General features: G+C 37.5%; 1 protein-coding gene across 1 annotated transcript in view; it reads left to right on the forward strand.

The window, feature by feature from the left end:
• Window positions 1-27073, forward strand: part of IL1RAPL1 (interleukin 1 receptor accessory protein like 1) — a gene marked incomplete at both ends in the record, with an annotated part of 599815 nt that overhangs the window by 559980 nt on the left and 12762 nt on the right. Inside the window, 2 exons of the mRNA XM_082278475.1 lie at window positions 14683-14815; window positions 16788-16933. Of these exons, the coding sequence (XP_082134601.1) occupies window positions 14683-14815; window positions 16788-16933 (279 nt within the window). The remainder of the gene's footprint in view (window positions 1-14682; window positions 14816-16787; window positions 16934-27073) is intronic.

The raw sequence follows: 27073 nt of genomic DNA on the forward strand, positions 1-27073 counted from the left end.
ATCCTGGTCTGACAGCTCTCAGGTGCTGATCTATTCAAATTAAATAAACTAGCAGACCTGAAAAAAATCAATATAATAAAATGGCAAATCTTTTTTATCAGAAATCCTGTCTCCTGGAAATCTCTGCTTTTCATCCCCCTGTCTAAGACATAGAAAATTAATTCTGTTGAACTCGGCGTGTCCAGCCTATGAATTATTCATTTATGGTCAGTTGATTAATAAAACTGTAAAAATCCCATCAAATATATGATTTTTTTTTTCCTGTTTAGTGAATTTAACAATTTTCCTTTATAATTTTAAATAATCTATTGGAGCTTTTCATGTTCCCACTTAGAGAAAGGGTGAGCTAGTAGCTCTGCATTTTTTGTCTTTCTTAGTGAAAATCTGTGGGTTTGCAGTTCTTTACACAAACAAGAGCTCATCTGCAATATCTCCCATGTCACCAGATAAGTTTTTATTCATAAAAGTGACATTTGAGTAACTAATAGCTTTTTAATAGAAATACCTCTAGAATGAATATAGAAAGCAGAGGTTTTTTTCCTTCAAAGTCTTCATTTATGCAGAAAATGTCATGTCAACCTTTTTCTTCTGCCTTTTCGACAAATGCTCTTTTCAAACTTAAATTTCAGATTCATTCTAGTATGTAACATGTGCTAATCATATTAGGAATGATTCACTTTATTCAGAAAGGAAAACTGCTGCTCTTAGCTAGATCTTATTAGTAATGCCACTCTTAAATGTACAGCAATAGAATCTTTCTCAAGGATGAAGGAAAGTGGCTGTTCTCAACCAGTTCTCCCACACCTCTTTTGCGGTCTTTTGCTTTATTTTGTTGACTTTTTTATTTTTCATGATCACACCTCGAAGTAATTTCATAATATTTAATGATCTCTTCTGTTAGGCAACTGGCAGGTTCCAGCCTTCCTAACTTTATGTGTGAAGACTGAGGTGTAAGGTGAATTTACATATTAGCAGGGTTCAGGCTTTCTCTTGGCTGTCCTGGGTGCTGGAGATCAAGGCCTGGAGTTGCCTCCACGCAGGGAGGTATTGGACATTGCAGGACCCCTTAGGATGGGGAGGAGGGATGGGATGAGACAAGGTGGCTGTGGGAACAGGGGACAACAGGAGTGTTGGGGGCTTTTGTTTTGAGGAGAAACAGCAATATCCTCCTCTTTCAGCTCAGCCTTTTTTTGGAACCTGCATTTAGGCTACTGCAGTGTCAGTGGGCAGGTGCAAGTAGCCCATGTCTAAGAGGTACCTTATTGCCATCATCCAGCTTTCCATGTACGTATCCTCAAAGAGGCCAGGTCCTAACCTCTAAAGCAATCTTTTTCTGCTTCTCAGCTACTCCTTCCACACAATACAGACCTAAACATTCAAAATGAAAATAGCTTTTACAAGAATTCCTTATTGCAGAGTAAGGGGGGAAAAATGAGCGGGACATTGAAAAGTTATTGCTGTTTCTATTGAATTAGGTTTTTCCTCACACTTATCAGGACAGGTATTCATTTTAGAGACTGGCTGGAAGGAGATAGAAAAGATAAAGGACCAAACACCCTCTGCCATCCTCTTACCTGCCTTTGACACCAGGGAAGTGCTGCCTGCCATCTCAGTCTTGAAAAAAATCCTCATTTTGTCTTTAAATGACCACTTCGAATAGGAGCAATTTTGTCTTTTTCCCTCTGCCTTTTATTATTTTCCTCTGTTTTTTCATGCTTCTTAAATGAGCTCATTATTTAGCAGTTGAGCTTCAGTGTCTCACATTACAAAGTGTTTTAGGACAAAAATTTATGTGAAGTATAGTTCAACATACTTGCCATCCAAAATCTAATGCATTTAAAAAAAAAAATCCCAAACAGCTCTCTCCAAACTTGAGTTTTAGCTATCTTTGATTATACTGAGAGGTGGAGAAAATAAATGATAACAAGTTGGAAGCAAAGCACTCAACTGCATAAGATCACTTAGCTTCTTTTTATCATACGAATTTGCATCTTTTAAATTCTTTTATAAATGCATGTTTTCTTTAAAAAGCACATTGCTGTACTTCCATCAGAAGGCTTAATTTTTTTTTCTTTTTCTTTTTCTATCCCAGTGCTAATGAAGCTGATTCCTGATCCTATTTTATATGCACATCCTGTTAGAACAGACAGACTAACTGCTTACAAAGGACAAACATATGGCATTGCTTTTTATTATTTGCATTGCTGTAGTTAAAGTCTGTCAAAATTTTCATCATAAAATTAAGGTTATTTTCAGGGACTATGACACTCATATCTAGATATTTGTCTCTCGTGCTATTGAATGGTACAGGTACAGGATGCTGGGGTAGTAGATCAGTATGGATTCAGTATGGATGACTGTTTTCTTTCCCCCTTTTTGTGTTTGTAGATCAATGATCCTGAATTACCATTACAGTGTTTTAAAGTGTTTTTTTTCTCCTCACTATCCCCACCTCAGATAATCCATATGACTTCCTTTAAGTATGGATTTACACTCCATTGAGAGTGTACACTAAACCTATACAGGAAACTTGCTGGGTATTTGATCATGCAATACTTAACGCTTAAGGCCATCCATTTTTGACTGTTTTATAAATAATACTAATTTTCATGTCTGCATTTACAACACATTTTTAAAGGGATGGATACCATTCAGATGACAAAGGACTGAAAGTAAACACTGTACTAAGCACTTTCTAAAAATCCATCAATGTTTTACTAGCCAGTAGTTTGTAACAGCACTTGCAAATAATTGCATCAATAAAAATCAAAGCCTGTAGCTGCAATGCTGCTCTTTAGAGCTGGTGATGGGCTATGGAGTGCAAGGGTTAACACACCCTCTTCTTCCTCCCCAGACCTGGACTAAAATTCTAGCTCCGAGCCACAAACACAAATGAGTTTTGCAAAGTCACTCTGGTCCCTTGCGGACAGGTGCCCACATTAAAAAGCCATCATGCAGCTTGGGGTGACTGGCAGCCTCAGCTCTGGGAGCAGGGGACTGGGTGAGTGGTGGCACCAGCACCTCTGCAGAGACCTGCACTGTCACAGACACCAGCCTGCCACCTCTCTCCTTGCACAGTTTGTATCATAAATATTGCAAAATGAATATTTGTCTCTGTTCCTGTAACCAGCAGCTGTCGTACCTTATATTTCTATTGTCACTCAAACCCTGCTTTTAGTCCTTGCTCTGAGACCTGCAGAAACTGTTAAAAGCACAAACAACATTGTAGACAGTACTCTGTATTCCCAGGGCTTGAATGGAGCAAGGTGAAATGTTCCTTCATTTTCTTCTACTTTTTAGAAATGCCATAACTCCCATGCCTCTCAGAACACTTAGAAAATATATAAAAAAAAAAAAAGCACCCAACATCAACAACAAAAAAACCCAAACACAAAACCAAAAAACAACCAAACAAAAAAAAACCAAACAAAAAAACCCAAACAAAAACCAAAAAAACACCCAAAAAACAACCAAAACAAAACAATACAACAAGGAAGGATTACAGCATTGATGGGCATGCCACACAAGGAGGGCAGGTTGTGCAGACTGGTCGGGAAATTCACAATTATATAAGTAAAGAAAATTAATATCCCTCTTGCTGACCTCAAGCATTTGGCTTCAGATACAGGACCCCTAAATCTCTCAGAAGTTTAGCTGGCAGGACCCTGTTGTGTGCAACCATGGAAATTACAACTAAAGGAGAATGAAGATGACCTAGAGAAACTAGGCCCATAGGGCTGCTGCAAGAAGATAAATCATTTCAGCCTTGCTGCTGTTGAGACTTTCCAGTATTCAAGTACATCTCCTCCTGACAAAAATATGCAGGAAACCAAAATAATTTGATGATTAATTGTTCTTGAGAAGGAAGTTGTTTAGGGAGAATCACATTTTATGATTCCCAGGACTGCACTTACTTCAAACACATACAGGGACATCAGGCTCTGCTTTTTCCTACAGTACTTTCAGTCTGGCCAGGTCATTTTCCTGCTAAAGAATGACAGCTAACATGAAGCCAGCCCTTGGTCAGGTGTTATTTAGGAGTACAAGAACAACTCTCCCACTCTGGCCTGTGAGATGCAAGAACAGCTACTCTCTGCAGAGGGGAATGAAGTTCACTGGTCTTCACCCACGTCAAAACCAGAATGAGACTGGTTTCACCCTCTTTACACAAGGGGTTGGAGCAGTAGGCAGGCACAGCCATAGAAGAGGAGCTTTCATACAGAGCGAGGACCTGGAGGTCAGAGCTGTGTGGCCCAGGAAAGTGTGGCAGGAATCCTGCCTTTGGCCAGACATCTTTCTCCCTGTGGGAAATCCTGTGACTCAGGTCCTCTGCTCCACAGGTCAGAAAGCAGGGTACAGCGTCAAAAATTCAAGCTTGTCCCCATTTCTAAACTTTTTTCCTTTAAAGTCAGGTAGCACCTATGCAGTGCTAGCTGGATTTTTTTATTCCATTGGTGGCATTTTTGCAGCTGCCTTCCCCAAGCATTGTCTATCAATCTGCAATTATATTGAGGTATAATCTAAAAAATGCCTGTCTGCCTTTCACGTGCAAAGAAAGCTGATCAATTGCAGTGGAATATTCCAGCACGTGTGTGGTCCAAGAGTACAGTACATTTGTCACTGAGAAGCAAATGAGTTTCTCCATTTTCATCTTTGTGAACGAGAGGGTTTTGTTCTAATGGATTTTGTTTCAGTGTTTTCTTAGGAAAGCAGGGGACTAACACATGCAAGAGAAATAGAAAGACTACATAATGTAATGACTACTGTGTAAAAGCAGGAAGCCTAGTGCTCTTAGGAACAGCATGCATTTCCATTTTTATGCAATAGAAACATTTGATGTGCCAGGATTTTAAAATTATATAAACAGATACTAGTCCATATGATACTTAATTAAATGGCAAACTTTTTCTGAGGTTATGCTAAGAATTAGTATTTTCTCTATCCATTGCAATGCACCTTCTTGATATAAGGTAGGAACACCATGGTCTAAAGTAGGAGCACATTTAAACTAGGTGTATATATATATATATATATATATATATATATATATATATCTCAATCACTCTTTTTCATTCTTTTGTTCATGTAGAAAAACCTAGTATGAATAAATATAAAATCCCTTTCTAGCATCAGAGGCTCTACTGCAGTAAAACTGAAAGTTGGTGTTGATTTTATTTATCTGTTTTATTCATAATCAGTAGGTTCAGTTCATCAGGGCTCCAATTTTCAGTGGTTCTTAATGGCTTTCCTGGTGAAAATTTGAACAGACTAGTGGTGTCATATATTTTAGAACCAAACTGAAGTATTTTGATTTACATAATAGATGTGGTTTATTTCAGTTGTATTTATCCTGTTGTGCCACAGTGCTTCATGGAAGCAGTAGTTTTCCCCATTCAAATATTTGCTAAACTAGTCTGGATCTTTTCTAAATGACATTTTCCATCATATAATCTGATCTGACAGAGCGGATTAATTCATTAAAATCTTAGAACTGCTAGTGTTTCAAGTGTTTGCTGAAGAGAAAGACCACCAGAGAATGACAGTGTTTAATTATTTTCTGTTTGTAAGTTGGAGTCTCAGTTTCCTTAGCACGAACCCAGGTGTAGGTGACACTGTGCGTGCTACTTTCAAAGGCTCTAATTTATTCTTTTTTTTAATCTTCCATATGCAGCCTATCTCTACAGCATTTTTCAGAATACCTCCCTACACAAATAATTTCCTGTAGCCTACTCAGTCCATGGTAGACTTGCTTATGAAGAAAGAGAAAAGAGAGGAAAAGAGTAGTCAGGCTGACCAATGGAAAATAAACCCACAACTTATTATTTAATATATATGCGTGACTCCAAAGCTGAGAATTGGATGTATGCGCTCAAATTACCTAATGATGGTACAAACACTGCAGTCCCTCTTTCCAAAGCAGTTAAAGAGCAGCTATTATGAGGCATTCCAGTAAAAAAACATTTTTCAATGCCCTTCCTTAAATTCTGTGTCCAAAGATATCAACTGGATGAACAGTTAGGAGCTGAAAGAGCCACAAGAAGTTGATTTTGTATTTAACCTGAATTGATGTCTGTTCCTTAAGACTGTTGATATTTACATTTAAGTGTGATCTGACATATGAAGTTGTTTGTGAAGTTTGAGAACATAAGTATGTTAGTTATCATTTTCTAGAATCCAGAACATATCTGCTATTCTTTGTACAGTGTTGTGCAGTGCACCCGAGAGGGAGACTGGGAGAAGGTACTGGTTGTGATGATTTATGAGCAGGGTTTTTTGACATGGACAAGCACCCACAAGAGACCAAAGAAAACCCACTATATTCTGTTCAGAAAGAAGAGGAAAACAGGATTTCTAAAAAAACCTCAACAGCAAAACTTTTGAATGCTTTTATCTGCTGAAACAACACTCTTCAGGTTAATAAAGAAAAAAAAAGGAAAAGTCAATCATATCTACAGTTTTCACAAGCAAAAGAAAATAAAGTGGCTATTGTGAGTTATTCAAGTAGTTCCTCAGCAACAGCTGAGTGTTCTGACCAAGACAGCCATTGAAGTCCCTCTTTGAACCTGCTGCTGCTTTACCTCTGGATTCTGTTTAGGATGGAGAAATACATAGTGAGAGCTGTAATGGCTTGAAACTGTCTTTTCTTACTAGTAAAGAAACTATTCTAGCTTTGTAGTTTCTTGAGGCCCAGAGCCACCTACAGAATGCCAGGAGCTTATAGGTCTTAATTGCATTTTTATCAGTATTCTTTACCAGAGAGACATACATTGAAACTTTTTCTTTTCTTTTTTTTTTTTTTTTTTGCAATATAAACTCTCTGAAATGTGAAGGCCTTAAACAGGAAACCTCTCTGCTTTTCTAGGAGTTTTCCAAAGTATGACTCAGAGCAGGACTTCTCAAAGCTAAAGACACGAGGCCTTTATGGAGATCAGCGACTGCTGAGGGGCAGTGGCAGCCCCAGCTGTGTGACCTGGGGAGTCTTTCCAGGCACAGGAAGAGACCATATGATCCCTTATGGGAGCCCTTATGGACTCCTTTGTGCAATGGGAACTTTGAGCTGTCAGCTAAGGCTGGTTTTTTTACCATGTAATATCACTAAAATGCAAAAACCACAACAGCATAATCAAAGGCAGTGTGGTTTAAAGAGAATCCAGAAACAAAACACTGAACAATATTGAGCTGTGCATGATATGAACAGATTTAAAGCTCCCAAGACACAAGTCTGTAAGGGCTAACAAACATGGGAAGTTTGACATTTAGAGCCCCCTCTTTCTCTTTTTTTTTTTATTTCAATTGGAGATATTTTGTTATCTAGGATATTTTCTTGTGACTTATATCTAAAAACAGCTAAGTTGTTTAAAAACAAATTATCTTTTGATCTCACAGAGAGGGAACAGTAAAAAAGTGTTTATAAATGCATTTGCTAAAAAAAAAAGTAGAAAATATGAGCTTCTAGAGTAAAAGTTAAATCAAGCCTCTAAAATAATTGCAGGGGCTTTCCTTTTCTTTAGCAATACTTTTTTTATGCTTGTGATAGTTTTCTCCCACTCCAGCCTCTACTTCTGAAGAGGAAGGAGCGAAAAATACTTGCTGAACAGCTAATTTATGAGCCTGACATTACTATTTATCAAGAGGAGATACCTGCTGTTAGGAAAATCAAGATTATTGGTTGAGGGGTTTTGTTACCTCTTGTGAAATGAGGGCAAGTTTGACAATCTATGTACCTCAGAGATGTTCTGGGCATTTTGAACCCCAAGTCCCATACATCACTTCTTTTTCTGCAGTCTGCTCTGGTGGTTGCTTTCTTCAGTGACTCTCTCTCTCTCTCTCTGACAGCCCTGCTGTGAAAGAGCCCCTTCAAAGCGGAAAGGATTTGGGTTTCTTTTCCTTCACAAGCTATGCATCAGCCCACTAAAAATTGTTAATATTCATAAGTGATGCCATGCTGATTTTTTGCCTTTTCTTTTATACCCCTTTTATACCTTTTTACAACTTCTGTATTCTTGGTGGTTTTTGGCTTACATTCTTGGACTTGTTTGTCAAGCTGAGACTAAACATTTTAGAAGCTTCGTAGCTAGGGATCAAAATGCCCTAGACCCCAAGGTCCTCTCCAGAACACATTCTGTAAACTAAGATAGAACCATCCAGGGGAAGGTTCCTTGGGGAGGGGGGCTCATTTGAGCCTCTCATTGGGGAATCTTTGATAGATATGTTAATTAGTAAGACCTATAATGTTATACCAGATCTTTTGCACTGTGAATTGAGGTGCATTTGACCTGGAGGTGTGCGCCTAAGGATGCTTAAAACAAATTCAGAGGTAAAATCCCTTTTTCCCTTCTAACCGTGTTTGAGTCCTGATTTTAAGACCAGGAAAAGGCATCAATAGGTTAGTCTTAGACTTTACCATGTATGTTTCAGTTCAGCACCTTATAAAGTATTGCAGACTCCAATATCTTAGGAGTGATTGCAGGAACCTGTTAGCAGGAGCACACATACACCTCCTTTAGGTGTCCTGCTGCTGAACTGTGATTTGGCAGATGTAAGCCCTGGAAGGCAAAGGGCTTTTCATATGGTAATGGGTAACCCTGAACAGGTGAATGAGTTTAGCTCTATTGTGAATGAGGACTATCTGCTTAGTAAAAAGAACAAAGAAAAATCTAATGAACAAGAATTAGGCTTTTGGTTTTTTCTTTCCAATTAAGAAAAAATAATCAGAAATTGAAGGAAGGGATTTGTTTAACCTCTCCCCTAAATAGTGATATTTACAAATTCAGTAGAAGTTCAAAAAGTACTATCTCTCTCTGGTCTTGACAACCTTCTCCTGATGTTTTTTTATTGTGGAGGAATGGTACTCTGTACTCTAAGTCTACACAGTTGTGGCCTGAAGGACATATTCAAATTGTGCTTTAGATTCCAATGCAATCAAAATTCCACTCTGCAGCACAGCAAAATATGGCCAGGCCTGTAAATGAAGAACTATAGCTGCGTAATCACATTCAGCACTTTGTATGATGCTTGCATGATGACACTTAGTGGAATGATTATACCCAACCCTCTCAAACTTACATCTTACAAACTTACATTCAGTGATATGTAAATATCACTGAATTCACAATAGAGGGAATTTACACATTGTATCTCCACAATTGTATGGATGCAAGACCTGATGGCTTGCCAAGAACCTGAAAAAATTACTACTCAGCGATGAGATTAGAATTTTGCAGTTCCCAGGTTGCGGTTATATTTCAGAAAATATTTAATTGTTTGGGGTTTTTTTGTTTTGTTGGGGTTTTTTTGTTTGTTTGTTTCTTTGGGTTTTTGGTTTTTGTTTGTTTTTTTTTTGTCCTCACCTACTATATGAAACATGCAGCAAGACATTTACAGTATAGTAAGGGAGTAAAAGATCTTGGTATCTTGGCAAGAATATGTATGTAAACTGGAGGGCAGATAGCAGTAGGTAGTGCTTTGTGTATGCAAGGAAGGAATCCAGAGGAATCTCTCCAGTTCATCCTGCTCTAAGAGATCCTTACGGATCAAGGGTAGATGATCATATGATCAAGTCACATGGCTGAAAACCACATGGTACCTCATTTTTATTTGGTTTTTAGTTTTTTTTTTCTTAATCACATTTGCATAAAGGATTTCAAGAACTGTTGAATTGTTTTAGGACACAAGACTTCTCTGGAAATGAGAGCAGCTTCTACTCACCTGCCCACTGGCCTTGTCAGATAACATTGGCAAAACAAGTGGGTCATTGACTTGTTTCTGTCAATGCTGATCTGTCACACCTAGGAAGTTACCAGCTTTCACAGCCCTCCACTTGGAAGACTGATATTTTGACAGTATTTTTTCTCAAATGCGAATGGAAAGAATAGTATTTAATTCCTGTGTGCAAGATTTTGATTGCATCTGTCTTGACCTTTTATAATTTCATTTTGAGACATTAACATTACAAATAAATGGCATAATTGTAAGCGTGTAGGTATTGCCTGGGTATTTCCTGTACATAAGTAGTATAAATGGCTTATACTGCACAGTAAAAGAAAGTCCCACCTTTCAGTGCATTTAACATTTTCAGTCTTTTGGCCCTCAGTATTACTAAATGTTGAGCATGGTTCTCAAATACTTCCATAATATGTCTTTGAGAGATCTTCTAAAAAAAAAGGTTGCAGAGCATGTCTGATTATTAAAATTGCTGCCAAAAAAAAATGGTTGCTCTTCACTGAAGAATCTGTCAAATCAAAGGTTAGGAAGGTGCTCTGGTGCTGTACAGTAACTTGTACGAGTCATGGTGAAAGTGGAATTTCGACTGACCATACAAGATGGCATTTCACCAACCACAAAACATTCACGATTTTCTAATTACAGCTAGGACGTTCTTAGCAGGCTTATGTTTTTAATTAGAACTTTTGCACGAGGAATTTACTTTGCTTTTTTTTTTTTTTTTAATAATGTTTTGAAGTTAGACAGTGCCCTCTGCTGGGCCAAGGCTCCCATAGCAGTAGTGTGCAAAGCGCCCCAAATGTTGACAATTCGTGAAAATGGACACAAAATCTGAGTTGTTCTGCTCAAGGGATTTGCTGGTTTCAAGGAAGCACACCTTGTTGTGGTCCCGTCTTGCATTCTGCTCTACTTGGAAGCTTACTGTGCAACAAAAACTGGTCTCAGTTTGGATGGCAAAGAGCTTTTTGACTAATTAATTTTGAACCCAGTTGGCTTGAGCTGACAGTGTGACTTTATCACAATGAGCAGCAGGAACATGTAGTGCTATACATTCCAATTTTTACAAACTTAAGCTCAATTCTGTAAGAGCATATTCATCTTCAGAAATAAGGAGATGAAGAAAAATGCAGTTGAATTTACTTCTTACATGTTCTTTTACATGTCTTTATTGCATTATTTCAGAGTTAAAAAATTTATAATTATACTGACAAATCAAGTGTTATTTTTCTCTTCATCCTTTCTTTAGGGAGTTTTGATTTTCTTGGGGTTTTTTTTTGAGGGGATGCCAATAAAAATAGCAAGACTATAAGTTTAATTTAATAATTCTATTCTGATGCCTTTGGACTTTTCCAGGGTCCATCCAAAAAATACAAAACAAAACAAAAGACCACAACAAACAAACCCAAACCAAAACAAAGCAGTTTGCCCAGGAATTAACTTGAATTTACATCTTGCAGCAAAGGGCCAGAAATAGATTAATTTCCCCAGTAATTTAATTGCAAACATTTAGTAAATTTAAAACATGAAATTAAAATCCTTTAAAAATAGACTGTAAACTGTAGTAATCCAGCAGTTACAGAAAAATTTAAACTGATGGCATAGAAATCATTATATATCCATTCATGAAACTTCTATGACTTTCAGATCTCTTCTCTACTTTTTTTCAGTACAGAAAACACATGGAGAGAAACAGTTGCCTAAGGTTAACCATGAAGGATTTCTATTAATTGATTGCTGGGTTGTTTATACCTTAGCTTAAAGATGAAACAAAGCAGCTCTAATATTTATTATATGTTGTATGTTTTCTACAAATCTGAGGCTTTTAAAAGCAGATTGTCCATGCACTTCAGAGGTGCACTTCTAGGGAAAAATGTGGCCCCTCCTACAGCACACACTGACTCGCTGTCATGACAGCAGCTCTGGAGTAGAGATCAGCGTGTGCTCCCAAAATACTCTGTCCATTCATAACATTGCACTTCAGTCAGCCTTTATTTACATGTGCCTGCAGCTGGGAGCCTCTTCACCAAGGGAGCACTGTGCCCTCTGCAAGGAGCTGTGAGTTCTGGAGTAACAGACCCCCTTATTAATGGTCACAGTTGGTCATTAACTGATCACTGAATCTTCCTTGATGGCCAGCTAATGAACTTCCCACTGGCTTATTGTGAGGTTTGGTCAAGACAGTGCAGGTAATTTATAGCTGAAGCCCCAGCATGCTAATGGCCTTCACTGAGTAACTGCAATCAACACAGCTCTACTAAGTGGCGTTACATTCTTCCTAATTTATTTCTCAGTTGCAACTATTTCATGTTGAATGGAAACTTCAGATTCTATGCTTAAAGATATGTTTGCATGCTTTATTGAGGGGGAAAACTTCTTTAAGAATGTAATAAGGAAAACAGCTTTAAGATTACAAGCTCTTTTTTTTTTTTTACAATTTTTGCCCTTAACAGAAGATGTTTATTTTTAAAGAACAAATTTATGCTCATAATATTCATCTGTAAAAGTCTCAGAAGCCCACTCAGAGCAAAAATCATCTCTCATGGGGTACCTATTAGCTGCAGGAACCTGGAGAGCTTTGAAAGTTCAGCACCTGTGGTGTCTAATCTCTGTGAATCATGGATAAATTAGCCAGAAGTTACAGTCTCTCTAGCTGTGATCTTGCCAGCTCTTAAAAGCTATAAAGTTTTGACAGGGCCTTGGCTTGGTAGGAAAGCTCTGGAAAAAGCCCAAAAAGTGGCAGTGATGCATTAGGTAGAACTCTTCCCTCTAAGTCTGGTAGATAATGCCACAGGTCCAATTATCACAGGAGCCTGTTTTGGCTTTAGATGAGCAGGTACCTTCTCCCATTTCAAGAGTGAACAGATTCCACTGTGGCCAAGACATTCATAATCCTTTAAGGTTTTATATTTTCACAAGTTCAAGTATCATAATTATGATGCAAAACCAAAAAAAAGCAAACCCCAAAACAAAAACCAACAAAACTCTCCCCCCTCCACTTGGTATATATCTGCAATGCAACTGCTCTAAGAAACCAGGTTTGCATGTCCTGGGCAAGGAACCAAGAAATTTATCACATTCCATTACAGGTTTTCATGAACTTGACCCACATTAAGTGGTGTCCCGATGCTCCTCTCAATCCCTGAAAATGGCTTCAAGATTGCAAAAATCTTTCCCCCAGTGATTCTAAATGGCACTTTTTGAGCTGTGAAGAGATTGAGAAATTGAGTTTCTGGGGAGCTGTCCTGCCTATCACTCCCTGGGGTGTGAAAACAGGAGCTATGCTTGTCTTTAGAAAGAGACTTTTTGCCCTCTCATTGAAGATACTCATCTTACATTTGGCAACTTTGCTGTAGAATATGTGAGATTATTAAAATTTCTCATTATTCAGAGATTCCATTTCATACTTTTTGATTATGAATGAGGCCCTTCTCTCCATCCTACTTTCAAGTACTGGGATACTCCTGTCTCCTTAGCAGGCATTGCTTGCAAAAATCTGGCAGCAACCAAACCTTCCTGAAATGACTAAAAGGAAATGAGATCCTAAAGCTCCAAAAAAGATTGTGAAAGTAGCAGAGAAGGTATTTGGCTTGATGCTGCACATTTTGAACACAAACATTTGATTCCACACCTTTCATGGCATGAATTTGAGGCTTCAAGCCAGACAGGGGAGTCAGATACCTTTACAAAAAACGATAAATCATTTTAGATAAATAAGGCATTTATTTAATAATTATTCATCTTCTTGTTACACAGAATTCCGCATTTGTTTCCATGCTAAAAACAAATAAGATGTTGGAATATCATATATTTGAGACGGACCAGGTCCTGCCCCAAAACAGTGTATTTCTGAGGAAATTCATTGAACCCAGATGGATTTATTGGTAGAGATGAAGTAGTGCTAACAATGTTTTTTTCTTATTTTTTGTCCAGGAATTTTGGTCAGTCAGCTTTTAAGTCCAAAAATCAAAAGACTGAAAGTGTAAATAAAATATGAGTTTGGTCTCAGCAGTAAAATAAACTCCATGAAAATACTCTCTTCAGGAGTGAAAAGACCTTAAATCCCAACCTTCCTTAAGTCGCTGTGTAATTATCCACTATAGGAATGCACATGGCAGTTTTGAAGAGTTGGTGCATGTTGAAACAAATCTCTTTACAGCAGTGAGTGGGAGATCTTTAGCTCTGTGCCTGTCCTGTTGCTTTATCCAGTCTTACCAACACACAAAATGTATGCAAGGTGCCATTTTGATCCCTGTACGTGCTCAAGATGAAAGCCCAAAGCCAAGAGGTACAAACACAATGTAAGATTCAGAAATGAAAATAATCAAAGGAATATTAGGTTTTTAAATCCTCATTATAATGATTAAATAAGTAATGCAGTACATACATATGAAATTTCTGCTCCTTGCTGCATGTTCTGCTAATGGTTCTTCCCATTCTTATGGCTTACAATGTTCAGAATTAGTTCTCATGTGCTTTTTTTCAAGTGTCAGTGTTTAAAACTTCTCTGCTAAAGTAGTTTAGCAAAGAGCACACGTGTTTCTGCCAGATATCCCTTGGGAATGGAACTCTACAGGAATACCAGTCTCTTTGCAGAAACCATTGCAAGGCCAAACTAACACAGGTGTAATTGCATGTCTATTTTACCTAACTTTTATCTTTTTCAGAGAAAATATGGAAATATTTTGTAAAATTATCTCCTTTTGAAATAGTCTCTGATTTCCTTACCAAACAGAAAACTTATTGGAAAAAAAAAGATCCTGTTTTTACCTATAATTTTATTTCATTTTTATTGGATTTATTTTCAGAAAATGTATTGAACCTAGTGTTAAGACAAGCAGATACTCTTGGAAACTTTCAAGAGCAGCTGGAAATCAAGGAGCTCTATGAATATTTTGGTTTTTAAAAAGCAACTGATTTTAAATTTGAAATAAACATATTTTCTTACATTCTTTGCAACAGGCGGTTCTGCTAATCTAACCTGCCGAGCTTTTTTTGGATATAGTGGAGACGTCAGTCCTTTAATCTACTGGATGAAAGGGGAGAAGTTTATTGAAGATTTGGATGACAGTCGAGTCTGGGAAAGTGACATTAGGTAAAAGAAAAAGCTTCTTTTTTTTTTTCTCCATTTTTTTTTATATTTAATGTAATAATTTTTATCACAGACTAACTAAGGAGCACTTTGGGTTTGATCTCTGTTTTTGCAACATCCATGCTTTACCTTTTTGACTCCACCAGTAGAGAACAGAAAAATGCCCTTCTCAGCCAAATCTGATGTTAGAGACTTGCAAAAGCAGAATAGCTACCCAGAAAGAGCTGTAGTGTTGACCAGCTGGAATTTATGTAGTGACCTTTTCAAAATGTGGTGATCTACAAAAACAACCATTAATAGACTTAGTAAGACAAAATAAAGAAAAAATAAACATCTTGAGAAAAACAGCTCAAAAAAGTATTTTCAAACATGAAGCCTTAAATAAATGCTGAAGTCTGACTTCCCTTTTAGAATGTTTTGATTTCTTCATGAAAAAAATCTGAGTTTCCTAGGATGTTATCTGGCCTGTGAGAGCGAAGCATCCTGTTATGTGGGCTGCTTCTATCTGCTGAAATACTTGTTTTGGAGAGGATCTGGCAATTCATGCCGTGTACTTCTGCTCCTAAAAGTGCTGCCTCATTTGGAAATTAAGGACAAAAGTGGTTTCTTATTGAGAATTACATGCTTGAGATAGCATAGTAAATCCTATCCAATATGAAGTATCTGCTTGGATCTGAAGAGATTCCTTTTTCATTTATAACTCTGTATGTGTGTATATCACTGTTTCTATGTATCATAGAAATTCAGACTCAGAAATTCAAACTCAGAAATTCAGGCAAATTAAGTGTGCATGCCATGGTTTACCCTCAGCCAGCAACTAAGTTCCACACAGCCACTCACTCACTCTCAGGTGGGGAGAAGTACCAGAATAAAAGTGAAACTTGTGGGTAAGGTAAGAACAGTTTAATAATTGAGACAAAATAAGAGATTGTAATACTAATTATAATAGTAAACATATTATTAATAATAATTGTAATGAAAATGAGAGATAGAGGAATAAAACCCAAGAAAAAGAAGTTATGCGCAATACAATTACAAATAGCAAAATCAAGAAGACCACAGAGATTTTCAAGGTCATCATCCCCAGGTACAGGCAAAAAGGAAGTGTATTGCACCCCAGTGTACTTTAAGTTTATTGTATAAAAGTCAAGATCAATATACTAAATGGCACATGACAATAAGATCAGCTACATTTTGTGCTGAAACCTTTCCTAAGTCCTTCAGCAAGTGGCTTGGCTATCTGATGGCCCTGGTACAACTTTCTTGTTTTGTGGAGGGAGGAGCAGAAAAGCTCGTTTCCACTTCTTTTGTCAGGTGTGACAAGAGGGAACAGCCTGGAATAATTTGTCATTTGCTTTCCTGAGTTCCTGAAACCACTGATGGTCTTGCTAAGAGGGAAAGAAAGTAATGGGAAGACAGGTGGCACCTTTTATTTATAATCTGTATGAGCAAGCGGCACCTGGTGTACCAGTTCTTCCTACTGTTTGATAAAACATGATCAAATTTTATAAGGCATTCTAGAAATTATCTCTCAGACCATGGCATGAATATATTATTTCTGAGTAGAGTGTTGTAGACCCTCAGAAAAAGCACAAATATTGTGTTTGGCCCAGACTTGTGGTGTGACTCTAAACCCCCAGAATAACTGTTTTCAATATTCTCTCCTCTACCATTCCAAGACTTCATGGATCAGGGTCACCATCAAAGTGTGCAATGATACATTATCCATGTGCATATCATTCTGCTTAAAGAAGACAATGAACTGCAGCTCTCATTAACATTTACAAAGCCAAACCTCCTCATTAGAAGTGAGGAAGAAAAGGGCATGTTATAATTAAATTAAGATTGCATCAAACCATAGCCAAATTTGAAGCCAGAGAGTCGTGAGTTGTAAGTAGCATTATTATGTCATAATTATCCAAAGCTTCACTGTGGTACAAGCAGAACAGCAGTGATGGTTGGTTTTTTTCCTCAGGGTTCTCAAGGAACATCTCGGGGAACAGGAGGTTTCCATCTCATTGATTCTTGACTCAGTCGAAGAGGCAGACCTGGGGAATTATTCCTGCTACGTCGAGAATGGCAATGGACGCCGGCATGCCAGTATTCTTCTACATAAAAGGGGTAAATATGCAGCTTTTCTCCATGAAAGGGTGAAATGTAGGGGTGGTCAGTTTGTAGAGATTCCCTCAGATGCAAGCATGAATTTTGGCTTCCAAATTACTAGTCAATGATTATTTTTCCCCAGGAATTTGTACGACTTGCAAAATAAAAGAGAAAGGATGTCGCTAATTATGGCTGCCACTGGAAAAAATACAGTAACGCCTTTTAATTATATCTCTATAAAAGATGCATTTAATAATTCATTAACTTTAAAATTAGTAAAGGCTCAATAGAGAAAAAAATAGTAGGAAACCACAGGTGATACAACTGTAATAATTTTCTGTAAGAAATAAAATCAGATTTTAGGAAAACAAAAAATACCCCATTCCACTTCTATCACCTAAACCCCATGCCAGGGGGGCTCCTGCATAGCCTGACTGTGGATATTTTCCTTCTAACACTTTTGTTTAACATCAACATTTCTGAAGTGAAACACCATGACAGAAACTTCCAAGAACCTTCCTGTTTCCCCTCACCACTCACATCCCATGATTCCAGCCTGCCTAATGGCCACAGCCATCTCCTGCAGAGATGATTACAGGGAGATGGAGAACTGCCTGCAAATCAAAGCTCCCAGACCCTCTTTGTCCACTTTACCTCCCAGGGGGTGCTCCACATGCCTGGGATTGACACTCCCCACCCTCATGCAGCTTCCCATTGGCTTGAGGGCAAAGAACAAGCAGCAGCAGAGTCTGCACTTTGCTGTCATTACTGTGGTTTTTTTAGACTGTTTGTAAAGGTGAGCAAACCAGGATCTTACTGGGGTGCTGAAGTACTTGTGGCATCCCAATTTATATCAAAGCAGTGATATCTTCCCTAAATTTAGTTTTGTAGCATGAAAAGTCTGTCTAAGCTTAGAAGGAAAACATAAATCAAGATATTGTGATAAATTAATTTAAACATATTGTTGGGTACCTCCAATTACTTTAATAGAACTTAATTTGTAGCCATTTTTTTGAGCTCTTGTCATTGCTTCTTAAAAGATGCAGATGTGAATTACCAGATGTTCTGCTTAGACTAGCATTTGTCCTATTTTCTTGAATTTACTGAGATGAGAAATTAACATTAAGTAATTGAACCTCAACTATATATCAGCTAGTAGTTATATACTCTAGTTCAGAGACCTTTGAACTCAGGGCAAGAGCTTAACCCCAAAAAACCACTGAAATCCAACAGTTTGTTCTTAATAATCAAATTTCTTGATGGAACATCGAAAAGAAAGGATTTTAAAACTTAAATTACTTTAAAACAAATACTTAACTAACTGGCATCTATTAAGTCACATGCTGATGATGAGTCCTTATTTTATCTTCCACACAAGCAGTACCTCCAAGAATGAAAACACATAGGTCTTCTCTGTTCTGTGACCACCAGATTTCTAACTAATCTAACTTTGTGCATGCATGAATTTTGCAAGCATCTACTTTCCTTGCTTCCTTTCTTAAAGAACTCAGTAAGTGAAACATACCACAGTATGTGGCCTCATGATGACATGCTTAAGAGGGAGTAATCTCAATATTTAATTCCCCTTATAAATAGTAAAAGGACAAAAATAGCAGAAAAGCTCCCAAAAATATTTTTTTTCCTCTTTAAGACTGAATCTGAAATAGATCTAGAAGCAAAATCTGTTGTGCCCTCAAAAGACAAAAGGTACCAGATACAAGCCTTCTACACATTTTGCATGTTGACAACTGTTTCAGTGAAATGATAAATTAAGCATGACAGATAAAAATTTGAGCTAGTTTCTCAGGTCTCCTAGGAAGAGGAGTTTTGCACTGCTTGTTTAGTCTCTTGTATATCACCATGACAACCTTTCGGTTTAGGTTTCCTTGTTTAGATCCACATTTAGTCTCTGCTAGAAATGAGTTAGCTGTTTATTAATTTCTGATTATTTGGCTGACTTAGAACAATTGAGACCTAAAAATTAGGTAAATTTGCTTCCCCAACACCAAGACATTTTCAGATGTGTTAGTTTTGGCTGGTTTTTTAGTTAGTGATCTTTTTTCCCAGCAGTATAAGAATACAAAAATGCTGAATCTGGAATGTTCACTGCATACCTGAAAAAGAAATTATAATCCTTCTTAAACTTCCTATGTGGAACATTATCACCAGGATCAGAAGGGACAGAAGAGCAGAAATCTCTGCTGCTGAACAAATAGAGTTCCTGGAAAAAGAGGTATTTAGGGCTAAACGCTGCAGTGGGGATTCAGGTACAAAGTTTGAGCCTTTCAAACACCCTTGCAACTGCTGCTTCATCCAGCTCAGTAGAGTCTCTGTACATTTAAAAGTCCAGGGGGAGATTTCAGACATACCTATAATTACACAGGTCCTGAAAGGGCAAGAAGTCAACAGTCTAAATCATCAGAAAAAGCCTGGATGCATCTTCCTTAATATTTCCACTGGCCAGCCCAACAAGGACACACACTCACCTCACAGAAACCCCAAGCAGGGTCCATCTGAGGGTGGTCCCTGCCCAAACCAGAGCCTGGCACATTCAGCCAGGGATAAGGGGGCTTCTGCTCTTCCCCTGACATGACACTGGAATGGAAAGCCAGAGCCTCTCCTTTCCTGAAATGAACTTCCAGGAGGGGAGCAGAACACAGTGCCCCTGCACTCCAACAACACTTGTGCAGGAAAAGTGAACCCAATTTCAGCAACCAGCACTGGGAAAAGCTGAGGCTCCTGGTACCTCCCTCTAGTGCAAACACCGGTGCTCAGTATCTCAGGGAGCCCAGCCCTTATTTTCTCCTGAGCTTCTTTATTTTTTGACACCAGTGGAGAAAACCTATGATCTATGTTTTTCTGCTTCCAGCTAACCATTTCTGGAATCCTAAATTTCCACAGATGCTGTGCATAGGGAGCATTTAACTCCAAGCTAAAGGCAGTAGAGTATCTTAAGCACGACATTGCCAATGCTGTTTCCTTTTGTCATTCATTCCAACAAAATTTATCCAAAAAGATTGGAAAAAGAGAGCAATCAGAACCCAGAAGATTTAACTTTCATCCCTTTCCTCCACCTTCTGACCATATCCCTATCACCTTTACAATAATCAAGTTATTTTCTCTTTTGTATGGAAAAAAAACCTACTTGTTATAATCTAAGGTTGATTTTGTTACTTACTGGTGATAGGTGCCATCAATCATCTATAGCAGTTACAGGTTAATCTTCAGCCAGGTAGAAGAACCTTCTAGAAATTAATTCTGAGAGTGGTACTGACAGCAGCTAAGCAGAAATTTATTAATGACAGACCAGAGATTGCAGATTATATAAGAGGTGGATCACAGACTATAATTCTATTTTTCTCATAAATTTTTCAATTAAAGAAGACAAGATTATAGTCTATCAATGTAGGAGAAAAAAATACAATGCATAGGGAAAAAGTATGCTCTTCTGCAATGTTATGTATTGACAAGTATGACTTTCATGCAGGATCAAAGTCTTCATAATCTCATTTAATAATAGATTGTGTTGTAAATACAGGTTATTATCTAATTATGTGATTATTTTTTTGAAAGGCTTCTCTGCATGTCCGCAAGTAGAACTCCACAGCAAAAATAATCTCAAATTCTATCCTGGCATTATTCTTTAAGTGGTATTGATATTATTTTAAAACATTAATAATATACTGGTATTTTTCCTGGGACAGACACCAGAACTAAGGTAATATGCTTTCATGCATTTTTTCAAACTATTTACTTCCCTTTTTTCCATTGTCATCTACACAGTATTATCCTCTAATTTCCTACTCTGGGGCTCTTTTATGGTTTTGGTTTGTTTTCCTCTGTCATCGGTGTTCTCAGTGAGCATATATGAATCTTGTTGACTGTAACTTAATGAGGGATAGTCAAAACAAGTTTGGAGTTTTTCTTCTGTCAGGAAAAAAACATATATATTTTCACTGAAGTAAATTGGTTAGAGAAAGAGTCTGTTTGAAATGCCCATAAAAATATATGTTTGAAAAATATTCAAGATAATATTTCCTAGATGGAATGCATCTTGAGGAAAATTACCTTATTTTAAACTCATCATTTCTTAATGCATAAACATCATATTAATATTTCCTGTACAAACTAATAGCAAATTCTGAATAGAATTATCTTCATATGCTTATTAAACCAAATTATCTTCATATGGTTATTGATGGTCATAGAATTGCAGACAAGCACCTTAAATTGCAATGACATTGACATAATAGTGTGAATCTGGTTTGTTACTTACAGACTTGAATGTGTTATATGCATTTTCAGTCAGTTGGACACAATTTCACACAGTGAAACACAATTTCACACACTGGTAGTGATGAGTGACAATTAAGACTTAAAAGAGAAAAGAAACTAGTTCTTTTCTAACCTCTGCAAAGAAACTCCAGGTGTTATATCTCCCTTTACCAAAAACCTTCACAATGCTTCTGAAATTTCTGAAAGGAAACTCATCCTGTGAAATATGAGAGCAGTGAGTTATATTTCAGCTTCTGGTAATTGGATCTAAGTACTTGTTCATTGCAGTGAACCTCTGAGTCTCAATGGAAGCAAAACTGTTGAAGAGCTCCGACCCACTTGGTCAGTTCAGATATTACACGAGTCTATCTTCCACTGTATAAAGCATTCGGTTTTTATTCTGTGCTGCAGGGAAAGCTTTTCTAAGATCCTCATCAGGTTGTAGAATTGGAATTGAAATTGGATTGGATTTGATGGAATTTATTTTTTTTTTCACCTATGGCCACTGAAGAGGTCTTCAAGTTGTCACTGTGCTCGGCAGTGTAAAGGTTCATTCTCCCAAGAGGTTCATGACACAGAGCCAAAAGTCAAATATCAGCTCCCTTCTTGTCCCAAACCCAACTAAGAGTGACTGTCCTTTAACACTTAACCTCATCTAAAATCAGTCAAGGAATAGAATTCTAAAGACCTCTGCCTGAATGAAACTCTTCATAAGACCATTCTTTTAATCAGTAAGGTTTTTCTCATCCTTTAGAAAATTGGACTAAGATAACTCCAGTGAAAATTTTTTTAAGATTACTCAGCATGTTCCTAAATCTAGCTTTCCTCTGACAAATCTTAGTTCTGACAATGTGTCAAACTAGTTGGTTTCTTTAATGGATTGCTTTTTAAAACAACTTTTGCACCACTTTTATCACAGTTCTTCTTTTTATGTAATGTCTAAGTGCAAGTCTAAACTGCATTGGCAAGGACAAAAATATTTCAAAATAAAATGCCACAAATTGTTCCTATAATCCTTGCATAGCTAAATTATTCATTAACGCTATCCTCAGAAAAAAAAAATGTAAACAGTATGTTTTATGATCTTACATCCTTGGAACTCGGCACTCAATTTTTTTTCCCCACATTTTTAGTACCTCCCATTGCCTCTTACATTCATTTCTTTCAGAAGATCTAAATGGAGTAATAGTGTGGGCTTGTCTGATTTCTGTAGTACAATTAACAAATAGAAGCTCTCCTACTCAGGAAGGCTTCAGGTCATGCCCAATTCATTAATTTGGGGAAGATAACCAAAGATTACTGCAGTTCCACACCATGACACTTTTTTCCTTCAATATTTATCATAAACTGCCTTTAAAATGCATTGTTATGTATTTAAATGTAGCAAGCTTCAGTAACATTGCAGCATCTATATTTTTCCAACTTTATCCTCTTTTGAGCTAACATACTGTTGGAGATAGTCAGTGTAATTACTCTTCTACTGGAACAGGTATCCTGTACTTCTCAGCAGAAATAAAAATCTCATTGATAAGAATATACTTCTATTATAATAATTTACTATCTCTCTTCTAATAACACTGGAAATCCAACAGCACCAAGGCTCAAATATGTTTCCTGCCATACTAATGAATAGATTAACAGGATTGCTGTCTTGCATTTGCACACGTACATGCTTATGTATATATAATCCCCAACCTGACTAATTCTTTTTCATAAGGGAATCAGGAATATATATTATTTATTGATACAAAAAATAAACAAAGACAGCCAGGTCTCAACAGTTCTAATAAATAAAATGAAACTGCTGCACTGAAAACCATATTGAAAACCATAACTAAACTTAGCCACCTTCCGTCAACTCTGCAGACATCCATGGGCATGCGTGGCCCACACTGGCAGAAAGCCTATACTTTGTGCCAAGAAATTATTTCATAATCAAGCTAATAAGTAGCCCAAATCCACTTCTACTGCTATCAGAAGTACTATTGTCCTACAGTAACAATCAGTAATTATTCACAGCAGTATCCATATAGGATATCCATGTAGGATATTCACACATATAGCACAACCAGATTTTGTTCGGCAATTGAAACAAACAAAAATCCTAAAAATAAAGAAAAAGAAACCCTAAAAAGAGAATAGATTTTATACATATGTGCATTGGATATGCATATGTTGTATACAGCCATGGTTCCATATGCTGTACTTTGGGAAGATAATTTGTTTTACAGCCATGCCATAACAAATACTCTACTAAGCAGGTAAAAAAAAAAAAAAAAAAAAAAGAAAAATGAAAAGAAAATAGAAAACAACCCATACTTTTTCATTTTAAAACTGTGAGTATGGGTTTCTTTGTTGCTAACTTAAACTCTGCCTACTCTTTATGAAATGAGACTCGGACAAGTGTTCCTGTGTTACAAGCTTCCTTCTTCCTCTAGAAGAAACACACCCATTCATAACCAAACCTGCATGTTGTAACCCATCAGTCCCTGCTCTCCTTCAAAATTATATTCATTATCTTTATGGTTCCTTTAATAATTGAAGTCTGTGAAAGTATACCTAAATAAACTGAGAACAGCCTCTAACCAAACCCTATCTCTTTGTGAGTTAAATCATCCAAGACGGGCAGAGAATGGAAATCAGTTTAGGCCACAAAGTTGCAAAGATTTATTTATGTGCTAACCTGAAGCTCTGTGAATAGTCCTGTTGACTTCAGAGGGATTACTTATACTCCATGAAGTTGAGCAATCTGCGTAAGCGATTGCAAAATTGAGACCTTAGACTGTAACTGGATTTTGAAAAAGGCTCAGAAACTGAATACACAGCTATAAATCACATCTGCTCAAAGAGTTATAAATCATGAAAAAAGAGTGTTTGAAATATAATTATTTTTCTTAGTAGCTCAGCTGTATGAGGGCTAAATAATGAATAAAATTAATATTAAATTTTTCCAGATCATTAAATGTAAAGCCCCTGAAGCATGTCATATGAGTTAAAAGATAAGAATCTTTGACAGAACACTTTTATTTACCTTCTTCTTACAACTTCAGCTCTGATAAGTGAATTACCTGTATGACACAGTGAAAGGAAGTTTATCAAATATTAGAGCCAGGTGAAGATTAAAGATATATCCTACAAATGTGCCCAGTAATTAGGAAGGAAAAGGTATAAAATCAGTGTATTTATTACCAGCCATATTTTCCTAGATATTTGGAGAGGACACATGCCTTCTTTTAATTAGCTGTCTCTTTCACTGAGCTGCTTGGCCAAAGCCTCCTGATAAGGAAAAAAATTGTAGCCATTGGTCAAAATGCTTGTAACAAATCTTATTTTAAATTGAAGCTATTTATTCAGAAACCAATCTACTACTGCTGCAGTAATCAATGTGTTTTCCTTGGAGTAGAACTGCTCCTGTACTAGTGGAAGACTCTTGTTAATTGCCTGTAACTAAATGATTGCTGTGCTTCTGGATGTAACTCTCTGGCACTTGCTCGTTTGTTGTGTTTAACAGAATGCCTGTCCCCCTAAGGGTTAGCCAAGTAATTTTCCTCAAGTATTTTTTACATTCAGTCTCAGCTCCTTAAGGAGGGCCAGGTCTGTAATTTGAGCAACACAACACAGGGGCTAAATAGATTTTAAAAGGTTTGCACTTCTCATGTCTTGCTTCTGATGCGGAATTGTGCTGAAATTGAATCTTTTTAGTATGTAGCCACTAAAGGAAACTTGAATTTTTGTAGGAAAAACAGATCACTCTTCAAAGGGAGGGTAATGCCTGCTGCAGCAACTGTGCTCAAATCTCACTGTAAAAGGCAGAATAAAGCAGCAGAAAAAATTATTATTATGAAGGTAACCATGGGCTGTAACCTTGCTGCTACTCTTTAGCTTGGCTTTAACAGTCACTACATCATTGTTCAAACTGTTGACACACACATCACCAGCACCCTTGGCACTCACAGAGCACCTTTCAGGAGTAACCTCTCCTTGGGAAGAGCCAGAGCACCTTCCTCAGTTCACGTTGGGAAAACCAAGGCACAGAAATGGGAAATGGCTTCAGTCACCTAAGGGGCCAACAGTGGAGGCCTTCTGCTTCTTGCACCTTCAGTTCAGCTCAACACAGAGGAACACCTCCTAAAGTCCCTGAGGCAGCTAAGAGCCAGCCAGTGACCCCTTAGGGCACAGTTTAGCATCCTGCAGAAACACAAACTCAAGGCCTGGAAACAATCAACCTTCTGTGACACTGTGCCCAGGCCAATCCCTCCTGCCTTCCACGGTGCTGCATGGATGTGGCTGCCCCACTTCCAGCACTTTGGGGCCAGCTCACGCACCTCATGGGCTGGGTGTAAGGATGCAGCAATCTGCTGGGCTAATCACTGCCCCTCTCTGCCTCTGAACCCTGACAAACAGCACCCAAGACACAGAGTGAACTTGTGCTGATAGATGCTGTCCAGCACAGAGGAAAATACAAGCTGGCTGTTAGATCAATAGACCATGAAACTTCCTTTGCAAACAAACATGTTTAAGAAAGAACCACCTTATCTCTGTACGATCCCAATGGGCTCAGCAGCAGCACATGAAAAGGTAATTGCTAGTATGTTTCAGGCTGACTAGAGAATTTTGTTGTTTGCTTCGATTGCCTAATTAAGGACAGTTTCGTGTGCTTTCAGGTAGATTTTACTGAAGCAAACATAAAGGCATAATCTTTATGGGGAAACATGTAACTAAGGGGGACTCTGATGGCAAAAGTGATGCAGTGCATTAGTCTGATTTCATGCATAGAGACAGAAAACAGATGAATATCTGCAGTTATTTCTTTCCATTTAATATAAAAATCCTTAGTTTAGAAAAAACTTCTGTTTTCCAGTTGTAAAGTTTTTCTTTGCCTTTAGTGAGTCATAACAGCAGGCACATAAATGGAGTATTTTGCGCCTAGCAACCCAAAATATTAAAGTCTTTCTTCTAGTTACCATTGAACAGCTGCATCACCTGTATAACAAAGTGATAAACAGGGTATAGTAAGCCAGTGCAGAGTAATTTCCATTTCCATTTATATTCTAAAATACTGCATTACTTGTCTATGCAAACCATATTTTGTTGAGTGTTTTTAATAACATTTCCCTCTCTGGACCAGAAGAGTATAGGGAGTTTGAAATAACCATGTCAGTGTTAAAAATATCTAACACAAAGGAGTTTCCATCACAGTTTTGGAAAGAATGACATGGAATATAAATGCCTTTTTATTTTATTTTATTACATTTTTAGTGTCTTCTAGAGAGCAATGAAATCTTCTTACAGTTGCCTTGTAATAATAAAATAAAAAGGTGCGTGATTCTCAGTAGAAGCTGTCAAACAAATGTGATTGTCAATTTTTCCTCTAACTTTTTATTTCTCTAATTGAATTGCATTGTGCTGGATTATCAAATCTGCACAACCACACACATACACAAAAAAGGTTACTCCAGGTTCACGGTACTTCACTCAGACAAGCTGCCCACTGGAAGAGGACACTGTGAAAATTAACACTTGCTCCAGCACAGATTTTTTTATGAAGCAAACTCTGTATCTTAGATTTCCAAGATCTGGGTTTTTTTCATTCCTCAAAACTGAGTGATTCGGAAAAGCATGGAAGGCCTTCAGATTTGCCATGTAGTGATTTAAAATTACAAAATTGTTAGCAAGTTTCTTCCTCCTCCCACCCTCCTTTTTTGACACCGCCAGTTTTCAGTCAATAGGCAAATGAAAAGGAACAGAGCTCTGTGAGCTTCCTTGAGAGTGCAACGTTTCAAACTGAGGGAGGTAAAAGTCCATGGTGGCATATTACCTTTGGCCCAACAAGTGGCTCTGGTGGTGGTGCTGGGCGCTTGTGGCAGCCACAACTGACCAGGC

The sequence above is a fragment of the Coloeus monedula genome, assembly GCF_965178545.1.
Source record: "Coloeus monedula genome assembly, chromosome: 3".
In the NCBI taxonomy this organism is placed as follows: Eukaryota; Metazoa; Chordata; class Aves; order Passeriformes; family Corvidae; genus Coloeus; species Coloeus monedula.